This window comes from Bos indicus, chromosome 11, assembly GCF_029378745.1.
Source record: "Bos indicus isolate NIAB-ARS_2022 breed Sahiwal x Tharparkar chromosome 11, NIAB-ARS_B.indTharparkar_mat_pri_1.0, whole genome shotgun sequence".
In the NCBI taxonomy this organism is placed as follows: domain Eukaryota; kingdom Metazoa; phylum Chordata; class Mammalia; order Artiodactyla; family Bovidae; genus Bos; species Bos indicus.
In genome coordinates, this window is record NC_091770.1 from 44,714,468 (window position 1) to 44,741,936 (window position 27,469).

A 27,469-nucleotide genomic window follows, 5' to 3' on the forward strand; every position below is an offset into this window, starting at 1 on the left:
CCTCACTGCTCTAACTCTATCATTAGGTCTTCAGTCCTAACTAATTTTTAACTACTTCTAGATCAAAAATTAGTGAACCAAAACAGCATTTTGGTTTCAAAATGCATAATACAGTACTTCTTTGAAATAGTGAACCATAGTTTTCCAACTAAAAATCAACATAAAATTTCCACATACTCTTAGACTTCAGAGAATTTAATAAGAGAAGAATGTTTTCACTGTTTTGGAGTTTCTCTTGAATTTAAAAATTAAAAAAAGAATTTAGCTTCAACGTGGGCATGCAGGATCTCAGTACCCTGGTCAAGGATGGAACACACACCCCTGCAGTGGAGGCATGGAGTCTTAACCACTGAACTCCAGGGAAGTCCCTGGAGATTTTCTTTAGATGATTGTATAAAAAAGGAAGAAATAATCATTTATCAGGTCCCTGTAGGTCCCTGGATCTCTCTCACAGTATCTGTCTTGGGAAAATGCTGCTGCTGCTGCTAAGTCACGTCAGTCGGGTCCGACTCTGTGCAACCCCATAGATGGCAGCCCAACAGGCTCCTCCGTCCATGGGAGTCTCCAGGCAAGAACACTGGAGTGGGTTGCCATTGCCTTCTCTGGAAGAAGGCATATACCAGCTCCAATATCATATTCTCAATTCTCCTTTCTAGCTCTTAATAATTTCCCTGATATTATAGATTTGTGTAAAGCAAATATATGTGTTCTCCAGAAATGTGTGCATATGGCAGGCAAACTGATGTGATATTTCCTGCCCAAACTACTTATCTCTTTCTTCCTTCATCCTCAAGCTAACCAAGCCCCCTACTCCCTGTATACATCTGTAGGCTAGTGACTAAGGTGGAAGGGACTTAGGTTCCTCTGAGGAACCTTCCCTGAGGAAGCTTCCCTGGTGGCTCAGTGGTAAAGAATCTGTCTGCAATGCAGGACAAGCTGGTTAGATTCCTGGGCTGAGAAGATCCCCTGGAGGAGGAAATGGCTACCCACTCCAGTATTCTTGCCTGGAGAATCCCATGGACAGAGGAGCCTGGTGGGCTGTAGTTTATGGGTTTGCAAAGAGTTGGACATGACTGAGTGGCTAAACAACAACAACAAAGACCCCTGAGGAGCCCCTGAGATAAGAAATATGAAGTATATCCTTGCAACACAAAGAGAACCAATTCATCACCTAACGATTGGGGGTGTATCCTAAATCACCAATGAGCAGAATGTTATCATGGTTTTTAAAAGCAGATCTTCTTGATATTAATGGAATAGATATAATGTCTATTGATTTCTTTGGTTTAAAGAAAGAGCTGTGTACAGTGATAGAACTTCTTTTCCAAGAAAATTAATTCTCATTTGTTTTTTTGAGCTATGATATCATGTATTGCCCCAAGATTTATGCCTGGTGTTATATTTCCATTTAGTGTTTTCATGTGTTCTGGTAACAAGATGGTTTATTTCAGTTTCAGTGCATAACTGTCTTTTCTTAAAACTTTTTATTTTATATTGGAGTATTGCCAATTGATAGTTTCAGATGAACAGCAAAGGGACTCAGCCATACATATACATATATCCATTCTCCCTCAAACCTCTCTCCCTCCAGGCTGCCACGTAACATTGAGCAGAGATCCCTGGGCTATACAGTAGGTCCATTTTAAATAGAACAATATGCACAAGTCGATCCCAAATGCCCTAATTATCTCATCCCCCCATTCTTCCACTCTGGTAACCATGTGTAGGTTCACTATGTCTGTGAGTCTGTTCTGTTTTGTAAATAAGTTTACTTTTATCTTCCTGTTTCTCTGACTTTCTTCACACAGTACAATAATCTCCACGTCCATCTATGTTGCTGCAAGGACGAACCCTCTATATTCCTTTTAAGAGGGGCCCCCAAAAGCCAAACCTAGGCGGTAGTAGCCTGAATTGCACCAGCACAATTTAATATGATGCCATTACACCTAAAACATTTACAACAGTTGCAAATCTACTTATTTTAAGCACAGTTTATATAATACTTTGACAAACAAAAATATACATTTAGAACTATTATATGTATCTATCTGCTCCGTAGCAAACTTACAATAAATTATACATTATACCAGAGTACATTTTCTTAAAGGCTAAAAAGAAAAAGCCACATTTATGTTTAAAATACAACGCTAGCTCATTATTATTATTATTTTTTTAAAAACTAACAGCCATTACATAAGATTCACTCATTTCAAGCTTATATTCATTTGATATTCACATCAAATTCATTACTTATAAGATTGGCGATGAAGTTGGCTTTTAACACTGTTTGGAAGTTTGTTCCTGACATTTCAGTTCAGCTATGAGCTTGTTATTTTGAAAATTATGTATGAAAAGAAACATGAAAATGACACAAGAAACACGTTACACTCTTTGTAAAAGTATGAAAATAAAATCTGTGTTTTATTCCTATGCTTTGTCCACAGATATCACCTCCAAAGACTGATACAGTGGTGTTTGAGATGTTGCTGTTTCACTTTCATTGAGAATGGGTTTTTGAAAATTAGGTCCACCAAGGAAAAACAGAAGTTTGCAAAGCTGTGAATGCTTCCCATAATGTCAAGACAGAGCAAGTGATGAGCACAAAGCATTGTCTACCACATCTCACAACTTGGTTTTTTCCTTGGAAATTGGGGAGTTTGTGTGTAAATGAGCCTAAATAAAGACATTATAATTGCTATTTCATTCCTTTGGATACTCAACTTTTTTTGTCCTTTTAAAAGAATCATCTTGCTAATGTTTAAGCATTTACAGGTGTGTTTTACACTAATCTAGATTTTATGTATATCTGGTTTGAAAGTAGGAAAGAAATAGTAAGTTAAATAAAAACAGAATATTATTTATTAGCTTAAAGCATTTAAGCTTTCCGGTTTTTAACATTTGGGACAAGGTGAATGCTCTTCCCACTTTATCTTTCTACTATTACAAAATGAACAGAATGGGAGAAAATTTCACTATTTGTATTTATTCTTTTTCACTGGATTTAAATATGGTCATTAGACAACTGTTACCCAACAAAATTGTAAAATATAATATCAGTAGAGACACTACTTCTCTATTTCATGCTACTATAACATGGGTAATGTGTTTTTACAGAAGACTGACTAAAGGGGTTGAAACAAAAATTTACAGTGATGAAGTGGGTGAAAATAATTATTTACACAGAGTGCTGGAAAGAGAAGTAGCATACTTGCTAGGAGCTGCAGTGCATCAGTTAACTACCTTTACATGTCAGAAATTCCCACCTTTGTAGTTTTTTTAAAAAATGTGTGGCCTCTTCCTGGTTCTTCTCTCAACCCATGTACAAGAACTTTGGGACTCCCATACTTACTGGTCCCCAAAATGTGCTTCTTTTCAAGCACTCCATAGAACAGTGGACATAGAGCAGATGCTGAGCAAATAGATGAGTAACAACAATTCTCTTTTCATTTAGGTTATATTTGATGTTTTGTAAAAGTTCTGAATGCAATGTCTTATTCACCATCATGTTTGGATAAATCATTAAAAATATGGTTGAAAGTCAAAGTGTTAATCACTCAGTCATGTCCGATTCTTTGTGACCCCATGGACTGGAAATATGGGAATGACAATTAAAATATGGGAATGACAAGTAAAGTTACTTATTTTCATATTTAAGAATTACCCTGTAAATTAAATTCATGTTTAATAACATGGAGAAGGAAACAGCAACCCGTTCCAGGATTCTTGCTTGGGAAATCCCATGGATAGAGGAGCCTGGTGGGCTATAGTTCATGGGGTCACAGAGTTGGACGTGACTGAATGACTTTCATTTCACTTAATAACAAAGGAAATTATTATTTGTTGCCTTTAGACAATTACAATAAACAAGGAATTCTAGCTTCCTAAACACAACTTTTGGACTTAAAGTTGACACTGAATTCACTTCACTTTGTCTATGAATTGCTAAAAAAAGAATTTTTTTTTTTTTTTGAATAATTGTGTTAGTTTGAATGACTCAGACTGTTTTCCTTTATTGGATCAAATGTTCAGATAACTTTTCAGCTGATTAGTTCATTCTGCTTTTGTAGAAGTAGCTCCAGTTATTTCTATTGTGTGACTGGTGGAAAAACATTTAAAATTCTAAAATGGATACAAACCATAATGTATAAATATACACATTTTTTTTTAACTCCAGAAAAGAAGTAAAACAATATTCAATGACCAACCTCATGAAAGTTATGTAGATACCAAATGTTAAAATTGATGGCTTCTTTCCTTTAGGATGTATTTTTACTTTCTCCTTTCTTCTGCATTTTAAAATCCACTGTATACCACTTGTAGTAGTGATTTGTCTAGTACCTAAGACTGGCTTCTGCAAAAATGTGCTGCAGAGTAGCTCTCCTGACACTCATTAACAAACCAGCCTCATTAACAAACACTCAAAATTGAATGGTTTTACTTTTCTAGTTTTACTACTTTCAGTAGTGTGGTTTGTCTCTCACTTTGATAGGCCCTGTAGCTATCTCACCTTATAAGTGGCTCAATTTCACTTCTAGTACAAACAGACGGTCAAGAGATGACATTTTTGTCATGAAGCAAAATGTTCCAAACCTCAGATGAAGGTAAAATTCACTGCTGTTCCTGGCACTTTCTACTTAATGGCCTTCTTGATTTATCACTGCCAGATTGCCTAATGATCACGCCTTTCTCACTGTACGTACTTTCCCCAATGCATATGGTAGTTGTATGGTAGTTTTAGATACACCCAAAGGAGCCAGGAATACTCTACCAAGATGCACTCTACCTTACTATTACCTTGCATGTCAAGACATGCTGCTACACAATATTTTTTTGTTTGCTTTGCCTGCTCTCAGGATAACACACATCACCAGTAAAAGAGAAACAAACTGCATATTCAGCAAATGTTATAGTTAACAGGAAAGAAGAAATTACTCATCACACCAGAGAAATCAGCTGACAAATTCATTGTATCATCCAGTGGAGTGACAGGAATTATTCTTATAACTTCAGTGTGATAGTTAAATCACACTCTCAGGGCATTCTCCAACAAGGTCAGGATCAAGGCTACTCAAACTCCTTGGCTTTCTCATATCTAAACTCCCTTTTTCCATAATTAAGGTGAATACTCTATTTGGCTTTCTGTTTTTTGAGTGGGATTTTAGTCATGTTCAGATACTTAACAAAACTGCCAAGAGTCAAAATTAAATGAAGATGAGACGTGTCCATGAAGGAGAGAGAGGTGCTGCTTCAAGGGTGCTTCCTTCTGACTTGTCTTGGATCTGTGCAAGCTAACTACTCTATGGATTTTTGTCCTGCTCATTGTTATTTTTTTTTTTTTTTATATACTGTATATGCTGCAAACCACACTTCCAGGACTAGTCTGCTCTAGTGTCTCATCTGAGAAAGCAGAGTTTGATGCAGATGTGGTTACTGTAAATTATCCTCAGTCCCAGAGCCCTCTGGACTTGAATCCATTTCCAGGAGGGCCTCCTGATGGGTAAAGGTCGAGCTGAGAGTTATGCTCTGCCGTGGCTTCACAGGTGCGAGTTCATCTAGTTTAATGTTTTCATTTCTAACCAGAATCGTCTTGTCCATGTTTTCTTCACTGTGCCTTGCGACAACAGCATCGAATACATCCAATTTTGGTGGTAAGGTTCCACTTTCAAACAGGTATTTGGCTATATAGGAGATGCAAATGTTGGATAAAAATGATGTCACCATGGCAAGGGTTTTAAATGGGAATCTCTGGTTATATATGCCACCTTTATCAATGTAATAGCCAGGGTAAAAGATCAAAGGCTGCAGGTTCAGGTAGGGCTCCCCGCCAGTGACTCGCAGGAAAAGGCCCGAGATGTAACCTGCCGCGGCCCCATACGTGTTGGTACCCTTGATGAAGAGCACGCAGAGCAACTGCGGGAAGATGATGATGTAGACCAGGTCAGAGCTGAGGTACCAGAGCCCATACACCGTCTTCGTTAGCAAGGCCATGGTCATCGCAGAAGCTCCAAACACAAATACCGTGATGCGCATGACCCAGACTATCTCCTTGTCAGAAGCCTGTAAGAAATTGCCATCGAGTCAGTTTTTCTCAGAAAGTGCGGGCTTCTCCAGGAGGAGAATGAGATGCCTTCCTGTGCTTTAAAGCTGCCCTAAAGAACAACTCTGGTTCAAATGGCACAGCCTACAGGTAAAACCAGCAGCAAGGAACAGAGCAATCTAGGTGGCCTCCATGGTGGACCTGGGGAGGAGTTTCAGTGACCGGTATGGAGGAACCAGAGCGCACCTTTGCGCTGCTCGCTGAATGTCAGAAAGAGACGCAAGATGCTGCAATGCGGGAGTGAGGGGGCATGGCCTGTCTGGCTTCCTCTACTAACGGCCTTACAAAACAAATGGGACCACTTAGATGCTATGTGGCAATACTTGTAAAACATCCTATAAATATTGTTTTCAAAGAATAGTTTATAAGCTTTTAAAAAATCATGAAACTAAAAAAGTATTATGGGCTTCCCTGATAGCTCAGTTGGTATAGGATGTGCCTGCAATGCAGGGGAGACACCGGTTCCATTCCTGGGTCGGAAAGATCCGCTGGAGAAGGGATAGGCTACCCACTCCAGTATTCCTGGGCTTCCCTTGTGGCTCAGCTGGTAAAGAATCTGTCTGCAATGCGGGAGACCTGGGTTCCATCCCTGGGTTGGGAAAATCTCCTGGAGAAGGGAAAGGCTACCCACTCCAGTATTCTGGTCTGGAGAATTTCATGGACTGCATAGTCCATGGGGTTGCAAAGAGTTGGACATGACAGGATTTTCAGTTTCACTTTCAAAAAAGTATTATACATTGTGTATTTAAGTGAAGGCTGAGAAAGGAAATTTGAAAATTGAAAAATTAGGAATTGAATGCAGATTAGAATCTAAAGCAAAGCATTGCTCTTTTCTCTTCTCCGCCATCCTATGTGCGGTTGAGTTCTCTTCTCAGCATGTCTTCTCACAAGACTTTCAGGATCAAGCGATTCCTGGCCAAGAAACAAAAGCAGAATTGTCCCGTTCCTCAATGGATTCAAATGAAAACTGGCAATAAAATCAGCTACAGCTCCAAGAGAAGACATTGGAGAAGAACCAAGCTGGGTCTATAAGAAGCAAGCTGGGTCTATAACATGTGTGGCACACATGTTAAGACCACTTTTTTAAGCAGCCAAACCACAGTGAGAACATCACTACTGTAATGCTTGGCTCCTGATGTTATTTCCTCACTATCAGTCTGAGACTCAGTAATAAATATGAAAAGATGGAACTGTTAAAAAAATAAATAAATAAAGCAAAGCATTGCTAATAGCAACACAAAGGGGTACTCTGGAGGATTAATTCCTTATGTATCTCATTTCACTGTTAAGCACAACCTTATTCATCTGCAATTAAAAAACCATACATAATCAATAAATTATTGTTTGTGTATTTTGTAAAATTTATTTTTTTTGCCTTCAATTTAGAAAGATCATTGTGTTGGTAATAACAAAGATTTTCACACACAACACAAGAAGTGAGACCACTGTGTGAACTATGACCTAGAAAACTTACGGAAAGCCAAGCCTGAGTGAGGGAAGAAGGTGTAGAGGGCTACGGGCCCCTTGGTGACCATGAGTGTGCTGCTCTATGCCCTCAGATTCAATGAGGAAAATCAAATTGAGAGGCTATTTCCTGACAAAGGAGGACTTGGGGTTCAAGTGAAGAGCAAAACAAGCATGACACTGGTATCTATGAAATAATGACTCACTATGTTCTGCCTACACCAGGGTTTCCTGAGTTTCTTACTGTATTTAAACTGGAAGTTTTTCTAAGATATTTTAGGTTTTGTTACTCCTTCATTAGAAAGAGAAGACATTTAAATTATTGCAATATGACTGCACCTCTTGGGAAATAGTTATACTGATGCATGTCCTTCAGTATTAGAGTGAATAATAGCATGCATTAAAAACCTTTATGTATGTATTAGTCACTCAGTTATGTTCAACTCTTTGCCACCCTATGGACTATAGTCACCAGGTCTCTTTGTCCATGGACTTGTCCAGGCAAGAATGCTGAAGTGGGTGGCCATTTCCTTCTCCAGAGGATTTGCTCGACCCAGGGATAGAGTCCGGTCTTCTGCATTGCAGGCAGATTCTTTACTGTCTGAGCCACCAGGGAAGCCTTCATATACAACATATATGAAGGACCTTCACATACAACGTAAATAAAATGCATCATCATTTAACCTTGTGTGCTGAATCAAAGTAGGGTCAGATTTTCACAAAGACTATTAATAATATAGAATAACACCTACACAGTAAGTGCAAGGATGAGAACAATAACAACAATGTAATGTTAAAGAAAATATAACTATTCTTACATTTTGTCTGAATGAAAGCTGGTAGATGTTGCGAGCAAACATCGAACTTGCTGACAAGATGGAAGAATCTGCTGAGGACATGACAGCAGCAGAAACGGCTCCAAGACCAAAGTAAGAAATGTACACGGGGCAGAGATACTTGAGGACAATCGGCAAGATCATGTCTGCCTCCTGTTTCTCCCTGGGAGCAAGAGGCCCGTATGCAGTCTGGTTCCAGGCTGTTGACAGAAACAACAAACACAGCCAAAGAGCCATCTATCCATCCATCTGGAGTCCTTCTATTCACTAGGTAGCTTTCGAAATAAATTCAGAACATGTGACGTAGTCTAATCGGTGGGAAATCTAATTAGTCCAGTGGGGTATGTTAGTTTAATTAGGTGGCAAGTCCATGTATTGGTCCAGTGACATTGTCTCCTATATTCTGGTGTCTAATGGGTTTTGGTTACACTTAGTCTTATCCACAGGACCTGCACAGGATATGGTGGTGTGAGATTTTTTAATACAAATTTCTCTTCTGCAGTGTTACAATGGTGTTATCTGGTGCAGACTCATTGAAATTAAGTGTTCTCAAGCTGAAGCCTAGAGGGTTCCCCCAACCACACGGAGATGTGAGAGAACACTTAGTGTTTCATTGCTCAGTTATACTCATAAGTGGATAAAGGCAACAGTGGGCCTCTTCTCACCCACTCTCTTCCTGGATAAAGCCTTGTGGTAGGAGCTTCCTTGGCGTTATTTTTCTCTCAAGTAAATTCCTTCTTGCACTGAATTTCACTTATTAGAAATAAACATGAATGGATCAAAGACAGTCCCTTTTTATTGAATAAAAAGTGCAAGTACAGGGTTGAAATTTTCAGGCAGTTTTTGGACTCTGTGGTAGAAGGACTTGAAATATAAGCTTATCTTTGGATATAAATCTTTACTGTTTAGTTATACTAGTATGTAAGAAGAATACAGCAGAAGCTTTAACAGTTGTTTAGTATAGCTCCTTTTATATTTGTTGAATGTTAATGTCATGATTATAGGACCATATAGGGGTGGTTTTCCTTGGATCCTACCATTTTTCCTCCCCTCATTTTCTATTACAATTGTTCAAAGCCATGCTTTTATGTGGCCAGTTTTATAGCATTAACTGGAATATTATGGGACTAGAAATAATACCCAAGGGTCAGGAGTAATTAGTAAGTGCAATCAAATTAAGGACGAAACTTAAAAAATGTTCAGGATAGAGGCTAAATGGGAGGTAAGCAAGTCATAAAACTCTTTTTACCAATTTTGAGTAAGATATTCTCTTAGTGTTTTAGTTTATCTTTACTTACAAACTTATTGATTGATTTCTCCAAGAAAGAAAACCTTTAATTAACAAACTATTGAAACTGTAAACTGAAGCCTCAAGTTCAAAGTGATCCTTGGGTGGCTATGGTGATGGCAGGTCAACTTCTACTTTTTTTCCCCCATTAAAAAAATTGGAGTATAACTGCTTGACAATGTTGTGTTAGTTTATGCTGCACAACAGCATGAATCAACCCTACATACATATATATATATATCCCCACCCTCTCTTGAGACTCCCTCTCAAACTACATCCCCTTACCCCTGCATCCCACGCTTCTAGGTCATCACAGAGCACAGAGCTGAGCTCCTTGTGCTGCATAGAAGCTTCCCACTTACTGACTGGTTTTCAGGTTTGACTTACCAAGGGAACTTTTAAAAACACCGATCTCTGACTCTGTCTTAGGGCACTAACAGAAAATCCCTGTGGAGTAGGATAGAAACGAGTATTTTTTAGTCCCTCCACCTCCCTGGATGATGACGGTGTGCATGTTGGTTGAGAACCATGGCTGACAAGATCCCAGATACACAGCTGATAAATATCCCAACAGTGGGGCTGGGGGCTGCTCACAAATGTCTTATTGGTGAGGTGAGCAGTCACACAATGTCTGAACTATAAGACGATCTGTTGACGTCTTATATAACAAAGGCAGATACACAATGGGGGTAATGGGGAAAGTGGGGGAGAGAGGGCAGCTGGGTGCTCGCTGGTAACTTGGGTGAAGCCTGAGTGAGTCAATCAGTGAAGCTGCCAGAGGTTTACCTGTCGATGCGCCAATGGCTCCAATGAGCACGGCTGGCAGAGCCATTACCAGGCACCCGAAAGCTGCCAGGAAAGACAGCACCTGAGCGTAGGTGGCGGAGGATGAAGACAGGACCCTCTGGAAGTAGGCTTGCCACGGGATTCCACCCAGCATCTGCATGGGAGCCATGGGGACCCAGGATGAATGGAGGCAAATAGCATCTATTAGTTGTTTTTATTTTTTTTAAATTTCCTGTTTTATTTTTATTTATTAAAATTTTTTTAAATTGGGGGATAATTGCTTTTCCATGTTAGGTTGGTTTCTGCTCTACAAAAACATGAATTAGCTATATGCATACATATATCCCCTCCCTCCTAAGCCTTCCTCTCCTTGACATCCCACCCCTCTAGGTCATCACAGAGCGCAAGGCTGGACTCCCTGTGCTGTATAGCAGCTCCCCACTAGCTGTCTATTTTACACATGGGAGTGTATATATGTTTACTGGGTATTTTTTAAATGAGATTTTTTTTTTAATAATCACATTCAGAATAGTGACAAGCAAGACTCTGAAGTATAGAAAATGGTTCTACATGCCACTCGTCTTCACTGCTGTCATTGTCACAGTTTCAACTGTGCAGATTTCTTCAAGTTCTTTTCTTTCATAATTACATAGCACAAGATTTTCTTTTCCTTAACTTACCCACTTTAAGCTGTGTTAAAACTATCCAGAAACCTTCAATTTGTTCTTATCTGGAAGTTCCAACCACCACAAAATTGTCTCAAAAACATTAATATTCTGAAACCATGAAGTGTAATTTGAGTCAAAACAACCCAATGAATATTTCTTGATCCCAGTCATGTGCCAGGCAATGGAATGGTTTTGAAGCCCAAAGATGAGTGAAAAGTGGTTTCTACTCTTGAGATCACTGTCCTCTGGGAGAACTAGAGCATTGAGGTATTTTCTAATATAGAGAAGATTCTCTTAGAAAATTCTCTTAATATAGAATTTCTCTTTATACTCATTTCTACCTTGTACCTAACTGTGAGATTGTTGTTTTATTAAGTGATCTACACAATGTGTAGTACAGTACATATAAGCAATCTATGCCTACACTGGGGTTGTGCTTAACATTCTTATTGAGAATATATTATAAAAAAATTGGAGACATTGAACTGGAATATAATTTGTTGATGCTCTAAAGAGGCACTATGGGAACAATAATGAACATCAAAGCACTTCCCTGGTGGCCCAGACGGTAAAGTGTCTGTCTACAATGTGAGAGACCTGGGTTTGATCCCTGCATTGGGAAGATTCCATGGAGAAGGAAATGGCAACCCACTCCAGTACTCTTGCCTTGAAAATCCCATGGGTGAAGGAGCTTGGTGCAGGCTACTATCCATGGGGTCGCAAAGAGTCGGGCACGACTGAGCGACTTCACTTTCTTTGGACATCAAGGGGTGTCAGTGGGTGGAGATGGAAGGAGGAAAGTCCTTAGGAAATAATCCAACATGAAAAAGAAAGAAACCAAGAGGCAGCCATAAGACCACCATGTATTTGGTATAAGCAGAGGTCAGGGTGTGTGGGGGTGGCTAGAGAGGAGACTGGACAATTCTCTAACTGACATAGAGTCAGTGTTCAGTAAATATTTATCATGTGAGTGAGTGAATTGATGAGGGAACTTCCCAGATCACAATGTACTGAAGTTGCTTCTTTGACTGTTTCTCTCATTGGCTCCAAATCCTGGGATATCTGCTTGTTTATCAGTATCTCACATATTGGCTCCAGAAAAATTTCCGTCTTACAAAAGCCATACAAGCTCAAAAAGTTGGCTTAAAGCTCAACATTCAGAAAACGAAGATCATGGCATCTGGTCCCATCACTTCATGGCAAATAGATGGGGAAACAGTGGAAGCAGTGGCTGACTCTATTTTTGGGGGCTCCAAAATCACTGCAGATGGTCATTGCAGCCATGAAATTAAAAGACTCTTACTCCTTGGAAGGACAGTTATGACCAACCTAGACAGCATATGAAAAAGCAGAGACATTATTTTGTCAACAAAGGTCTGTCTAGTTAAGGCTATGGTGTTTCTAGTAGTCATGTATGGATATGAGAGTTGAGCTATAAAGAAAGCTGAGCACAGAAGAATTGATGCTTTTGAAGTGTGTTGGTGTTGGAAAAGACTCTTGAAAGTCCCTTGGACTGCAAGGAGATCCAACCAGTCCATCCTAAAGGAAATCAGTACTGGGTGTTCATTGGAAGGACTGATGTTGAAGCTGAAACTCCAATATTTTGGCCACCTGATGTGAAGAGCTGACTCATTTGAAAAGACCCTGATGTTGGGAAAGATTGAAGGCAGGAGGAGAAGGGGATGACAGAGGATGAGATGGTTAGATGGCATCACCAACTCAATGGACATGAGTTTGGGTAAACTCCAGGAGTTGGTGATGGATAGGGAGGCCTGATGTGCTGCAGTTCATGGGATCACAAAGAGTCGGATACGACTGAGTGACTGAACTAAACTGAACAAGCTCAAAAGCAAAAATAAACAAAATAAAATAAAACAAGGAGAAATTCTAAAATTCATAATCCCATGCCTCACTCTATATGCTTCCAAAACTTTTCCCTTTGTTTTGCAACCTGTAAATCAATCTATCATTAACATCTTCCATGTTGAAAAATATTTCATCAATAGTTTCAATGACTGTATGAGCTGATATACATAATTTACATACCTATGTCTCTGGACACATAGGTCATCAAGGTTTGTAAGTCAGGTACAATCTGGCCTCCGCTGATGAACAGAAGCTCTGATGGGAAGGTGGAGCAAGGAGTGGGAGCCCACTCACCAGGGTGTCCAGGGGTGGTGATGAGCACTGAGATGAGGATGGACATGTGTGTCACTTACCAACAACAAAAAGCTGTCAAGCCACGTGTAGATTTCAAATGGCTCGATGGTCCCCAGCCAGGGCTTCTGGTACTTGGTGTGCAGGGCAGTGAAGCCAATGTCAGCAACTGCAGAATTGGACAGCGCAAACGGCACGCTGATCCACTGCAACCAGAGTTCGGGAAAGCATTAGTGTGGCTATCTGGGACATGCAAGATTTCATGTATTAGTTTTTTTTTTCTTCTCATAGATGGCACAGCTTGGTCATTCCTCTTGTTCAGGGGAGGACCTAGAAGCATGTTCTCTATGGACACCATGGAACACTGATTTAGAAAAGTTAGAGTAACACATTGTCAGCTTCTGAGCTAATTATGCCATATCACATTGACTGCAAAACCTTTGGGAAGAAAACATTGAATTCGAGAACTTTACATATGTTTATACAAAACATGAATATTTGTTAGCATATATATATATAAAACATGTATTTTCTTAGAATTAGAAGATATCCATTCCTTAAAGTGACTGGGAAGATTTGAATGAAAATAATTTCTAGGAGCAGTCTCATGGCATAACCATAACTAATGTATAGAAAGGTTAAGAGACAAACACAGATCAGGGTCACGGTTTAAATTTTAACTCTGACAGAAGTCTTTGAAGGAAGATCACACATGTTTCCATCAAATGTAGGCGTGAAGGAAAGGAGCCCCTAGAGCTTTCTAAGAGCTAACTGAGGGCACTTTTCTGTCAAAATCTCACAATGTGATTAGAGTTTTTTCATCCAAGTAATCCATACAGAAAAGCAAAATTTCCAATACTGTATGACTTAATGTGTGTTAGTCATGATGGGGAAATAGGACTTCTATTAGTTTTTGCCGAGTTAGTATGAAATACCATGTCATCTCTTACAAAAGGAGAAATGAAGGAAGGTGGGAGGGAGGATGAAAGGAAGAAGGAAGTCTGTGAATGGCCCTACTCACCAGGCCCACGAAAATGCAAAAGAGCTGAACGACATCCGTGTAGGCCACAGAGTACAGCCCGCCCACCAGGGTGTACAGGGTGGCGATGAGTGCAGAGACGATGACAGACATGTGCACACTGGCCCTGATGATCACGCTGATGGTGGCTCCTGCAGAGATGGGATGGGAACAGCCCAGCTGAAGTTCCACAGTCCAGCTCTTCCTTCTCACTCCTAACCTGAGTGTGCCTGTGCACATCTGTGTTTATATACACATATACACATACAGTCTAAAATGTTCTTTCTGAAATTAGTGCTTTGCTCACTTATTTATGAGGAAACCTGAAACTCATGACTTGATTACAGAATTCCATGACATAAACTGAACTGAACACTACTATAAGGTCTTGCAATCATTTCACCGACTGCCTAAAACTCTGACTTCGTTGAACACATGCAGTGTATTTACTCACATCCATGAGAAAAACAAGCCTTTATGATGAGCATAACCACCCAGCTTCTCATTTTACAATTAGCATTGATTTGCTCTTTTGCATTAACTCTGACCTCTGTCAGCTTTTATTAGATGACACACGGTCTAAGGTATCAGGGTTTGAAATAAATTCACAGGAAAAAATAATAAAACTGGTAATAAAATTGCACTTTCCAACTTTTTCAACTTTATGAAAGATTACTTTTATTTTATTTCCTTTTCCTGCAGCATTCCAATCTTGTTCCTAGGATACAAATGTACTGAAGAGTCATAGATTTAGCATCATTTTTAAGGGTTTTTATATTCCCTTAAAAATTTTTTTTTATTGGAGTATAGTTGCTTTACAATGTTGTGTTAGTTTCTGCTCTGCAGCAAAGTGAATCAGCTATGTGTACACAAACATCCCCTCTTTTTGGATTTCCTTCCCATTTAGGTCACCACAGAGCATGGAGTAGAGTTCCCTGTGCTCTGTAGTAAGTTCTTATTGGCTACCCAGGCCGGACACTATAAACTCCTAGAGGAAAATATAAGCAGAACACTCTCTGGCATAAATTGCAGCAAGATCCTTTTGACTCACCTCCTAAAGTAATGAGAATAAGAACAAAAATAAATAAATGGGATCTATTGACCTTAAAAGTCTTTGCACAGCAAAGGAAACCACAAACAAGACAAGACAACCCCAGAATGGGAGAAAATATTTGAAAACAAACCAACTGACAATGGATTAATATCCAAAATATACAAACAGCTCATGCAACTCAATATCAGCAAGCATTATGTTTTATAGTGATTTTCATCACTATAAATTCATCAAAATTGTAAAGCCACTTTAGAAGTCAGTCTATGCTTTTCTAACTTTATGATTTTGTTTATTGTGTTTGCTGATGTCTACATTTCTAATAGAATATTAATATCATGGTATGGATAGCTGGACCATTGTGGAGTTTTGGGCTGCCAGTTCAGCATTCACTTGTTGTTCTACACACCCTTTCCTGTTGTTCTCAAGAGTGGTATAGTTTATATCTTGTATTATTAAATGTAGCAATGATATTCCTCTCACACTAATGTACATGCAACACGTGTGATTTGAGTTATTAACTGCAATCTTACATTCTATCCTCACTTCTCAATTGCATGCTAATAGCATATGCAGCCCATCTGAGATGAAAATCCATTATCTAAAGAGCAGTATGAGATATCTCAGATACTGTTATCTGAGATAACAATGCAAAATATTTTTCAAAAGAATTTTCTGCTTAGTGCTTTGGTTTAGTGAAAGTGTAAGTCACTCAGTCATGTCTGACTCTTTGCAACCCCATGGACTATATAGTCCATGGAATTCTCTACGCCAGAATACTGTAGTGGGTAACCTTTCCCTTCTCCATGGGATCTTTCCAACCCAGGAATTGAACTCAGGTCTCCTGCATTGCAGGCGGATTCTTTACCAGCTGAGCCACAAGGGAAGCCCATGGTTTAGTATCAAAATTAAATTACTTTCTTTAGTAAAAACCAATTGAGAAAAGGAAAATCTTAGTAAATAACTGGGAGCAGAAGACAAAGGAAAGAGGTTGGTTATTTACAAGTGACTTTGGACAACTGACTTATTGTTGTATGGATATTTAACAAGTTATTTTTTTTTCTCCTAAGACTATTCACTTCATGTTGAAACTTTAGTTGCAATTCTTTGCCATTCACCTTTGGTCTAGCTCTCTACTGTAATAACAATATTTTAAAGTTACAGCCCATGAATTATGAAAAGTTCAATTATTACTCTACTTCTTTTGAATACTGTTTAATTTTCCACCCTTTAGTGCAATTTCTATTAATCCTACACCTCCAAAGGTAGGGAGGCTGCATGTTACAGAAGAAAGGTCACTGGATGAGGAGTCTAAAGATGTAGGGTTTAGTGTGTGGTGGCTCAGATGGTAAAAGCGTCTGCCTGCAATGCAGGAGACCCGGGTTCGATCCCTGGGTTAGGAAGATCCCCTGGAGAAGGATATGGCAACCCACTCCAGTATTCTTACCTGGAAAATTCCATGGATGGAGGAGCCTGGTGGGCTACAGTCCATGGGGTTGCAAAGAGTCGGACACGACTGAGAGACTTCACTTTCAGTTTTCACTTTCAAGTCACTTCAGTCATATCCAACTCTTTGAGACCCCATAGACTGTAGCCCACCAGGCTCCTCTGTCCATGGGATTCTGCAGGCAAGAACACTGGAGTGGGTTGCCATTCTAGTAAAAGCTGTCATTTGGCAGTAACTCCGTGGCTTTAAAGAAGCCACTGACTTTCATTTCACTATTAAGCTTGGAATGAATTTTTTTCTCTAAAATATTTTCTAAGTCATTCCATCATTTGTAGTGAGTAAAACCAAACCTAGACTTCCAGAGCTGCTGTGAAATATTAATTTACTCATGCAGCCAGAAAAATAAATATACTGAAAATAAAGTTATAAAAATTCTCTGAATTTGATCTGTTATGTAAATACACATTTCTTTAAGAAGCTGTAAGGATGTTTATATATATCGAGAAGACAGTTTGAGATACTCCTAAGTTTTACAGGTGAGCTATGCACATTCATAGTAAGGTGGTAAAATATCTTGTCCCAAGCTATTTCTAATAAACACTAATTTTGAAGTATATCCAACTATTATTTTTGAAGAAAACAGAGCTGTTGTTAAATTGAAATATACTTTTTTTTTTACTAGAACATATATTTCAAGAATAGCAGTCATGTTTTCATAAATGTTCTTTGATACATGTGTATGTAAAGAGAGAGACATTAACATATTTTACATGTATGTTGACATACACACAGATGTAGACACGTAATTGCTAAAATAACTAATTGCAGCAAAGTTCAGAGTTTAGCTATTATGATTTATATTTCCAAAGTACTTTAGAAATAATAGGTTTTCATTCTATTCTCCCTTTAGGGCTCTGTTATATGAATTGATCCTTACTCAGCGAGAGTGAACATTTTGTATTCTGTTAGATATTCAGCCCACTCCTTTTTTGATATCTCAGCAGGCAGTTTGTTCTTAAAACCAAAATTTTCTGGCTTTGAAACCAATGACAAATAAACTACCATTGCTAGTGAGAGCAAGGTGGGAAGGGAGCTGTGTGTTTATGTAAAACTTCATGAGGATACGGCAGGGATGGTTGTAGAGCATGACCACTCAGTGCCAGGAAAGTGCAATATTTTCACTGAATATTACAGTGAAAATTATTTACCTATTAAATTCACTTCTTTTCTACATTAAATCTTCCTTCATCTGACAGTTGGAGACCAACAAAATAAGATACAATTATACAGGAGTCTAGAGAGAAAGGAGTGAAGAGTGGTGTAAAGTATTATCTGATGTTACAGAGACCAAATCTGATGACAACCCTGAAAGCAGAAGAGTAGCCTGTAGTCTAATGCATAACACAGGAGCTTCATGTCATCTGACTTTTCTTTGGGCCACTTAAAGCCTGACTGTAGATGTAAGCCCATTGCTTCCATTTGTAAGAGGAGATGGAGATGACAGTGTCCTGGATGTCACACAAAGACACAGCTCATAAAGGGAGGACAAGGAAGGCCTAACCCTGCGAGTCTTCAGGAAGGAGCTCAACATTCAGTGGGATGGCTTAGACTTATTCTGGATGAAAAGGGAGGGTGCTGAGCCTGAAGCTTGCCCACAATCCCACTGAACTCTCTCACTTCCTAGGTTTTATGAGTGGGCTGAGAACTCAAGGACAGGTTGTCCTTAGCATGGATGGATCTTGGAAGTAAGTTAGACCCCAAAGAGTCTAAGTTCAGTTTTCAAATCCCTGAATACGTCTACACTCCAACACTCTGGATGAAATGGGATTCATTGAGAAAGGAAAGACTGTTGTTTTCCTTTTCTCCTTTGAAGAAAGTGTAGCTATGGGTGATTCATTCATTCATTCATGTGTAATGGGACAATAAGTGTTAATAAGATGCAGGCCCTGCCTTCAAGAAATTCATAATTCCTTTTGTGACCATTTGGAAACTGAGAAATAGATAAATAGCCATATAAATACAAAGTAGTAAATCCACTGAAAACAAACTTTCTGGTTCTTACAGAATCCCAGAGGAAAGGCATCTGGAAAGTTCAGGATGACTGCCTGGAGGAGGTGACATCTGTAGAAGATTTGAAGGCTCTTCCTGGCTGGTTTGAAAGGAAAGCGGGGGCTGTGCATCCTAAGGAGGGGTCACTGGGCTTGCAAAGTTCTGGAGGAAGGGAGAAGGAAGAGTCCAAAAGAAGCTTTTCCAGCCCAGTTTAAAGGTCTGGTTTTAATCAGTAAAGGGGTGTGGTTGGATTCAATCTAATATACTGTGTGAAGATCATGGGAGAAGGGTGGCCTTGTAAGCAGCAGGGTGGTGGTGTTAATCTAGGTAAGCCACACTGGGGCCTGTGGCTGAAGATAGTAAAACTGTGTATCTAATACTTGTTCAACCAGAGTGCATGGGCATGCTAAGTCACTTCAATTGTGTTTAACTCTTTGCAACCCTATGGACCATAGCCCGCCAGACTCCTCTGTGCATGGGATTTTCCAGGCAAGAATACTAGAGTGGGTTGCCATTTCCTCCTCCAAGGCATCTTCCTGACCCAGGTATCGAACCCATGTCTCCTGCATTGGCAGGTCGGTTCTCTACCACTAGCACTACCTGGGAAGCTCCCTGCATGCAGAAGGATGTTTCGTTGGTTCTCACCTAAGGCTGAGAAGATGGCTGCTGCCCAGAACATCTCTCCCATCAGCGCAGGGATGAACAGCAGCCCACCCATGCGCTTCCCATAGATCTGCTGGAAGGGGTCTAGCATGGTCACGTAGCCCTTGGAACGCATGGGTTTTGCGAAGAACAGACCACCTAAAGGAAATTCAAACAAGCGTTAAAGAGAAAATTGAAAATCTGCAATATAAAAGTCTTTGCTAACCTTTTACTGTGTATAATTTCTCAAAGGAAATGAATTTTTTAGAATACTTCTATGTGTTGAGGAATCAGTCTGCAAAATCCTGTGAGTACAGGACCAAGAAATATTTAGCAATAAATGGAAATTCCTTAACACAATGACCGTTGTAGGCATCCAAGGCTGTACATAGCATGGCCAAATCATTTGGGCTGAAAAACGTGGACCAGCTCAGCACTCCCTTAAATGTCTATGCACCTGTATTATTTGATTAAGCACAAGATCCAACAAAAGTATTCTAAGAGCAAAATAATAAAACAAAAATAGGAACTGTGTTAAATAATATTCTTGATCTTTTATTAGTTTGATTTACAACAAGATATTCAGGTACCATTCAAATTGATTCATTTTTAATGATATGTCCACACTATTTTGGAAATAAAAAACATCATTACACTAAGAAATTCACTGTGCTGATTGCAAAACGATCAAGGGAATTTTTTCTACATATTCCATAATCAAGAGATCCAGTCAGCTACACATTCGTGTTACCACTTCCTGATAACAGTGACTTCGGTGGGATTTCCGGTGGCATTTCCCACAATAGTTATACTGTTTGACTTATTCTTTCGGTTGCTATTTATACTCCTAATCTTTATGCTTTACTGACTGAGTCACTCGGGTATAAAGCTTTTCTTACCTAAAATCAGACTAAGAGAATATCCAATGGGTGCCTGAGCCCACGCCAAGCCGTAATCTGGAACATACACGGCCTCCGCTGTCCCGTTGATGTAGCCTCCTCCAACCCAGGTGGCTGAAACAGGATGAGGAGCGAAGGGGAGATGTATCATGCCTGTTGTCCCTGAGACCCGCTTGGCCCCACAGGGTGCCCCTGAGCCCCGAGAGGCCTGTGGGACTGCCACCAGACACATGGCTGGTCTGGGTGGAAGTGATCGAAGAGTGAAAACTGCACTTTGGATTTCTAAGACTCATTATAGAAAAATAAGTGTTAAGACTTCTTAATCTTTTTTGTACTGGTTACACAACAAAATTAAAACATTCTCAACATACTGAGTTAAGTAATTCTATTATTTACATTAATTCACCTATTTTTTTGTGCTTTTTAAAAAGTGATATGTAGAAAATTGAAGATTACATTTGTGGCTTACATCATATTTCCACTGAACAGTGTTGCCCTGGATATCTTCTAAATCCACCGAGTCATGAACATTTTGAAATGATATTATAATATCACAAAGTCTGAGATCATATGTGATATATTTCACGACTGCCTCCATTCTTAATAATGCTACAACTCTTCCCCTTGCTTCCATAACATGGAGTCAAGTGTCTTGATTTCAAGGGCCTCTTATTTTAATTGTATTGATCTTTCCTCATTGATAATGACTATTGTCTTCAAGGAGTGAAGTGTGTATGTGTGTGTGTGTGTGTGTGTGTGTGTGTGCATGTTTGCATGTGTGGTTGTGGGTGTGGGTGCTTTCCATTAATAGAGTCACTTCATAAACATGCTGGGTGCATAGGGTTTTGGCAAATCTATTTTAAATGATAATGTAGTTGTACTTACTACCTTACACTGTTAAGGAAGTGGAGGGAGGAGGGTGCCAGGTGATGTAATTGAGCTTAAATTGCTTTTTCCTTCTCTGTCTCTGGATAGAGACCTACACTTAGGTGTAGGTCTGACCTACACCTGACCTACACTTAGGGTTTGGGTCAGCCTTCAGGAGAATTAAAATGTTGACTGCATGCATGCTCATTTGCAAGTCTTTGTTCTAATCTGGGTCTTTCAGGCAGACATTTGATATTTCATAAAGAATAATAAGAACTATGTCTTCTTCAGATATTATTTAATAACATTATTGTAGCATAACAGCTGAAGAAGGGAGGCCATAGAATCAAAGAAAGCATGTTTTGATTAAACAACTTTGGGTCCAAAATGATCTATAAACTCTATCATTTTCTCTGAGAAGAACTGTAGTAGTTGATTTTTGCTGAAATGCTAAAGTTAATGGAACACTCTAATCTTGGCAGTTTATACCCTTTGAAAAGTATTGTCAAACTATTTACAATAATCCCTAGGTATAATTGCTGTAAAATTATGAGGAATAGAGGCTGGCATGAAGCTTACCAAATATGAGACTGAATTCTGGGCTGCAATGGGGAATAAAATTTGACTCTGAAAAATTCTCTGAAATTTCACAGTTAGAATGTTCATAAAACAAATAACTTGTTTATGAAACTGCCAAAGACAAGTGTTTCTTGCCAAAATTTATCTGGCATTTAATCCAAACCCAAAGCAAAGGAGAGAGAGCCTTCAGTGGTTGATCCAATTTTTAAAAGGTCAATATGAAAAGACCTGCCTGCAAAGGAACTTTACATACACAAATGGAGAGTTTATACACAAAATCCTCAAGTGGACAAATGATATTTAGCAGCTACCCCATCTTCACAGCAGCTTTTCCATGGTGGTGATCAATAACAAATGCTATGATGTGCTTTTCTTATCCTAAACCTGGTGAAATTTTAAAGACTTTCCTTCCCAACCTCCCACAAATGGCAAGTAACCAGGACCTAGAGCAATGACTTCTCACAGCACAGCCCCTGAGACCTCACCTTCCTGTCAGTCATCTGTGACTCCGAACACCACACAGGAAATGTTTTGCCACGTTAAGTAAATGCCTGTTGGTCTTATTAGTGATCTTATTGGGTCTTATTAGCACAACATTTATTAGTGATCAGTTTGCATTGTGTAGGTCTCCTCTCCATTTCCAGAAAGAAAACTGGTGCTTGAGTTAAAATATCATAATTACAAACTATTGTATTAAAGTATTATAATATAGACAGGCAGACTTGGGTACTTTTTGTAATTAAAGTCCCTCTATTGTTATCAATATGGTCATTTGCATGTTCGTATATTTTCACGTCAGATTCTTGAGAACAAGGATTCTTTTAAATCATATGCATTTTTATTTTCAATTTTTATTCCTTATCAAATAACACAATCAATGAATCTGACAAGTTTAGATAATATGGTTCAGATTTTAATTGAACTATGATATTGATCAAGGCTCTGTTTGGTTCTGAGAAAAAATCTTTAAAAGCTAAGTTCGAGCAGGACACGTTATAAGAAATATCATAATTCAAATTTTTTCAATATAGTTTAATAGCCTATTAGATTAAAATCACTCTAAATGATAAAAGAACAAATTCTGAGATATTATCTTTATGAACATAATTAATGTATTATTTAACTAGAGTATTAGAAAGTTATTATAATTTACAATTAATAAAATACTTTCGTATGCAACAGTTTATTTATTCTTTTCAACCATTTGAGGGAAATAAACAACTGTCATTTTATTTTGCTTTTCTTCTTATTTTCTTTGTCAAAAGAGAAATCTGAGGGAGATATAATTACAATGCTTTAATTCACTTCAGATACCAGTATTCCATGTGGGTCTTTGTTTGTGCTCTAATGAAAACTGAAGATGAAGATACAAAGGTGCCTGTATTGTTCATCAACAGCTGGATAATAAGAAAAAAAAAAACAAGAAAATCTGCACCAACGTTTCAGTAAACATCTGCAGGTGATAGGTAAGTGGGTGATTCTTATTCTTCATGTTTTTGTATTTTTTCTGGTTTTGTTTATTATGCATCATAGAAAATATTTTGTAAAATACATTTTTTTTTCTGTATGTGTGTTTATGTACAAAAAATGAGAAACAGAGGGTAAAAGAGAGCTCTTTTCACCCTGGGTACCTTTATGGAGAAGTGGGGAGAGGTTGGGTGTGGTTCACTGTGTGGCCGCCAGACCTGGCTCTGGTCCTTACTAACCACACGAGTCTGGGTCCTGAGTAGCCCAGAGCCCTTCCAAGTGCTGTCATGAAGATCGAACAAAACCATGTATGGTTGGCAAAGAGTAAAACAAACAAAATGTGACTATCTGAGAGGCAGAATCGATCATCAATAAATTATTCTATGACACTGTAGGTTTCAAATGGCCAAACAGGGATGCAGTCTGCCCAGATTGGTTTGGAAAACTTTTTGAAATACAGGGTTAATGATTTTTAACTAGCACTTCAGGACTGAAATTTGGTTATCATTCTGATATGGTTTCCAGTGGGATATTTCTCCACTGGGCACTCATAGTAATTCTGTTGGTATGGATTATATTGATAATATTTAAAAACCTAATATAACTCTAAAATGAAATGTGTGATGTTAGTGAATATGTATCAAGTGGTAGTATTGATATAATTTTAAATTGTTGTTTTTCAGTATTATTTGAAGATATTAACAACCGAGAAGAATAGAAAAGAAAAACAAGCCACCACTTAATCAGAACCACCTTTGGGCAAAGGAGGACAGACTCTGGGGGCTTCTGGCATGGAGGGGTTTGAATGGGTGATAGCTGCAGTTGGTGGCTGAAGGATTCTTACTAAGACACACCCTGGTGTTTCCCTTTTGTATCAGTATTCCTGAAACCTTTTCCTCAGACCCGTGGATTCATAACACGTGATCGTCTTCCTGTGAGTAAAATTACTTCACTACATGGGAGAATAAGGTTTCAAGACAGGACATCAATCAATTTGGAATTGGGCTGCCTCCAAAGTGACTTATTTAGTTTTAAAACCATCACTGGTTAGTGTTCATCAACTAGTTAGCATCCATTAAGACAGCTCGGTCACAACTTGATGCCTGTAGTAAGGAGTAAAAGGAGGTGCTGCCTACATCACATCGATGAACAGAAACACAACTTGTGAGACTCAGGCACTTCTGCACATTCCCCCGCCTCTTTGTTTTCACTGCTTCCACCCACCCAGCAGCCCAGAGCCCAGATTTCTCTCACTGATATTCTGTCCAGTAACTGATAATAACATCATTTGGTCCAGTGCTACTGGGTTGAAAATATTTGAAAAGTATATAAGTAGTGAACACAGAGACTTACTCAAGGACAAAGAATGAGGTTTGCTTTGTTCCCCTGAAGAGCTATGGCAGGGATGGCACAAAGGTGGGCGTGAGGGGACCCACCTGTCATGGTGAATCCACCCACCAGCAGCCCGATGTCGCGGCCGCCCACGATGATGGCCTCGCTACGCTCCTCCGCACTGCCACTGTTCTTGGTCCTCCAGGCGGCCCAGATGCCGACCAGCAAGATGAGAAGGTAGAACACCACGATGGCTACCAGCCCTTCCACCTGGAAATCCATTGTCACTGAGGGCTCTGGGCTCTGCCGCGGCAGCTACTTCATTAAGACTTCTGCGAAAACACAGATGCCTTACAAGCCAGCCAAGCAAATACAGGCAGCCCGGGTACACCAGCTGGCTCCTGAGCGGTGGCCACTTAAAGAAGAAGTGCATTGAAATCCCAAGTTTACCTGTGGCTACCAACAAGCCTTCATTCCATCACTCTCTTTCTGTTCAACAACTGAACCTTGTCTTGGGTTTGCAAGAAACAGAGAAAATGGGGGTTTTGCTGTTTAAGGAATGTGCTCATTTTGTATTAAATTCTTGCAATGTAAAATTAACCTTGTCGTGTTTTAACCCGGTAACTTGGGCAAGAAGTCACTCACAATCAGCAAGTCTGTATTTACTTTGGAACCACTATACTGTTCAATCCAGAATTGTTCAGGAGTGTAGATGCATCATAAAGGATCACTCTGAGAACCCATGCATAATCATTCGTTCATTCAATCATCATCCCATCCCTCCTTTCAAACATCTTCAGGGAGTGGTTCCAAAAGTAACCTGCCATGCAAATATCTGGGGAAAAAATTTAGGAAGATCAACTTCAAAACAACATGGACCTCCAATTTTCAACAAGTGCAGGAGGATTAAGTTATGGCAGCCACTAAAGGCTTGTGCTATTTAGAGGGTCTCCCTCCTTCAACCCTTCCCACCCAGTGTCTTCCCTCTCTCCCCTGCTCCCTCAGTGGCACACACAGGGAAACGACTTAATAATAGAGAAATGCTTGAAACAAAGCGGAGCGTCACAAGCACTAAAAACAAGACCCTTAGAAGAGACGCGTCAAGTTCTAATGCCTTTAATTTCTAGAATTCTTGTTCTCTCGTATCTTCCTCTCGTGCCCGTGGCTATCCATTCTCCTCAATTGGCACGGACAAGTTTTTGGGCAAGCCAGACCTCCGTGCATGCAGATGGGCGACAGATCTTGGGCTAAAGAACCAGCCTCCGTCCCTTGGGCTCAGAGAAGTCAAAAGGAGCGCGAGTGGCGAGTGAGGGGTGAGCTTTGCCTTTGCAGCCTTAGCACCCCGTGTTCCCCTCCCCACCCGCAGGTCTCCCCCTATCCTGCTCCGGGCGGATCCTTCTGCGCCCCAGGGTCCCTCCTGAGCCCGCGGCGTCCCCGGCGCCCCCACTGCACCCCGACTTCACAGCCGCTCGCACCCAAGGACCCAGGCTGCGAGACCCGGCCCGCTGGGCGTCCCCGCGGGAGGGAGGCACAGAGCCGCGTCGGAGGGGTGGCCCCGACGCGCTCCTACCTGGAGTGGCCGCCGCGCAGGGAAGCGCTCCGCGGGTCCAGGCTCCTCTCGGCCGGGACTGCACGGGACACTGGCGTGTGGTCGGGGCGCAGGGCGGCAGGCCAGGAGGGTCCGCTCCCGAAGCTCCGCACCCGGAATCTCCAGAATCGTTGCGCGCGCGAAGTTGACAGGTGTGGGCGCGGCTCGGGGCGCTCGGCGCGGCCAAGAGGCGATCGATCCAGTATTGGCCACAGTCCCCTTTATAAGGGCGGCCGGTCGTCAGAGCCGGGGAGGCGAACGTCAGAGCAAAGTGCCCCGCGAGCCGGCGGGCGTGGGGCGCAGGGGACGCGCCGGAGCCGCGGGCCGGGCTGCGCTCTGGGCGCGGGGCCAGCGCCGCCGCGGGGTCCCGGCCTGAAGACGCGGGCGAGGCGCGGCCACTCCCGCTCCCTCCTCCAGGAAGCGGGGCTCGATTCCCCGGAGTCATTGCCAATTCCTACTTTCCACGACTCTGGTTGGAAGCTGGGAATGGGGAGATGGGGAGGGTCTCAAGAAATTGTTTTCAGGTGGAGTCTCTGGAGGTCCGGCAGAGGGGAGGGGTCTAGGGAGTCTCGCCTCCCCCAGACTTAGGTTTCTTGAGGCGCCACTCGCTGGTGCGTGAGGACCCCTCCCCGGGCCCCGGTGGAGGCTGATCCTTGCTTCTCTGGTTCTTTGAAGAAGACATCTCACAAAGGTTTCGAGAATCAATTTTAAATCCATACCCTTTCTACACTTTGGAGTGGTCTGAAACAATGGGGGTGTCATGTCAGCCAGCCAAGGTTGAGCTGAACAGGTTGCTTGCCCACCAATGTACATTTTCCAGTGCTGTAAAATTTTGCTGCTGCTGCTGCTATAAAGTTTTAAATATCTATCTACACCTAGACATTATATCTGATACCTAGATTATATATCCATGGGTATAGTTGCATGTCTATAGCTGTATTTACATCTAGCTATATTTCTGCATCTATGGAGATAGATCTCTAGATAGATCTATCTTTCGATAGATCTCAATCTATGGAGATAGATATAGTTAACTGTGTGTATTTCTATAAGTGTGTGAGTGTAGGGGAGAGAGGAGGGAGAGGGGAGACACACAGAGAGAAAGACAGCCTCTCTGGCTACTCTCTCAGCTCCGTATTCCACCATCCATGCCACTGAATTAAGCAGTGAAATATGAAAATCTAATAATTAATGGAATAAGTAATCATGTTTGTTAACGACTGTCCATCTCTCT

At 40.4% G+C, this 27,469-nt stretch overlaps 2 protein-coding genes across 2 annotated transcripts; one reads left to right on the top strand and one right to left on the bottom strand.

Moving 5' to 3' along the window:
- Positions 1–1,469: 1,469 nt before the first annotated feature.
- SLC5A7 (solute carrier family 5 member 7) lies at positions 1,470–26,520 on the bottom strand. The gene is made up of 9 exons (XM_019969663.2): positions 26,218–26,520; positions 24,752–24,979; positions 20,403–20,516; positions 19,507–19,662; positions 14,318–14,466; positions 13,359–13,502; positions 10,472–10,625; positions 8,380–8,597; positions 1,470–6,057 (listed from the first exon to the last, which is right to left on the bottom strand). The coding sequence occupies exons 2-9, from the start codon at positions 24,927–24,929 to the stop codon at positions 5,428–5,430; spliced, it is 1,743 nt and encodes a 580-aa protein (XP_019825222.2). The 5' UTR covers positions 24,930–24,979; positions 26,218–26,520; the 3' UTR covers positions 1,470–5,427.
- On the top strand, positions 6,930–7,149 carry LOC109565748 (large ribosomal subunit protein eL39-like). Its single transcript, XM_070798137.1, has one exon. The coding sequence runs from the start codon at positions 6,974–6,976 to the stop codon at positions 7,127–7,129; it is 156 nt and encodes a 51-aa protein (XP_070654238.1). The 5' UTR covers positions 6,930–6,973; the 3' UTR covers positions 7,130–7,149.
- Positions 26,521–27,469: the final 949 nt, after the last annotated feature.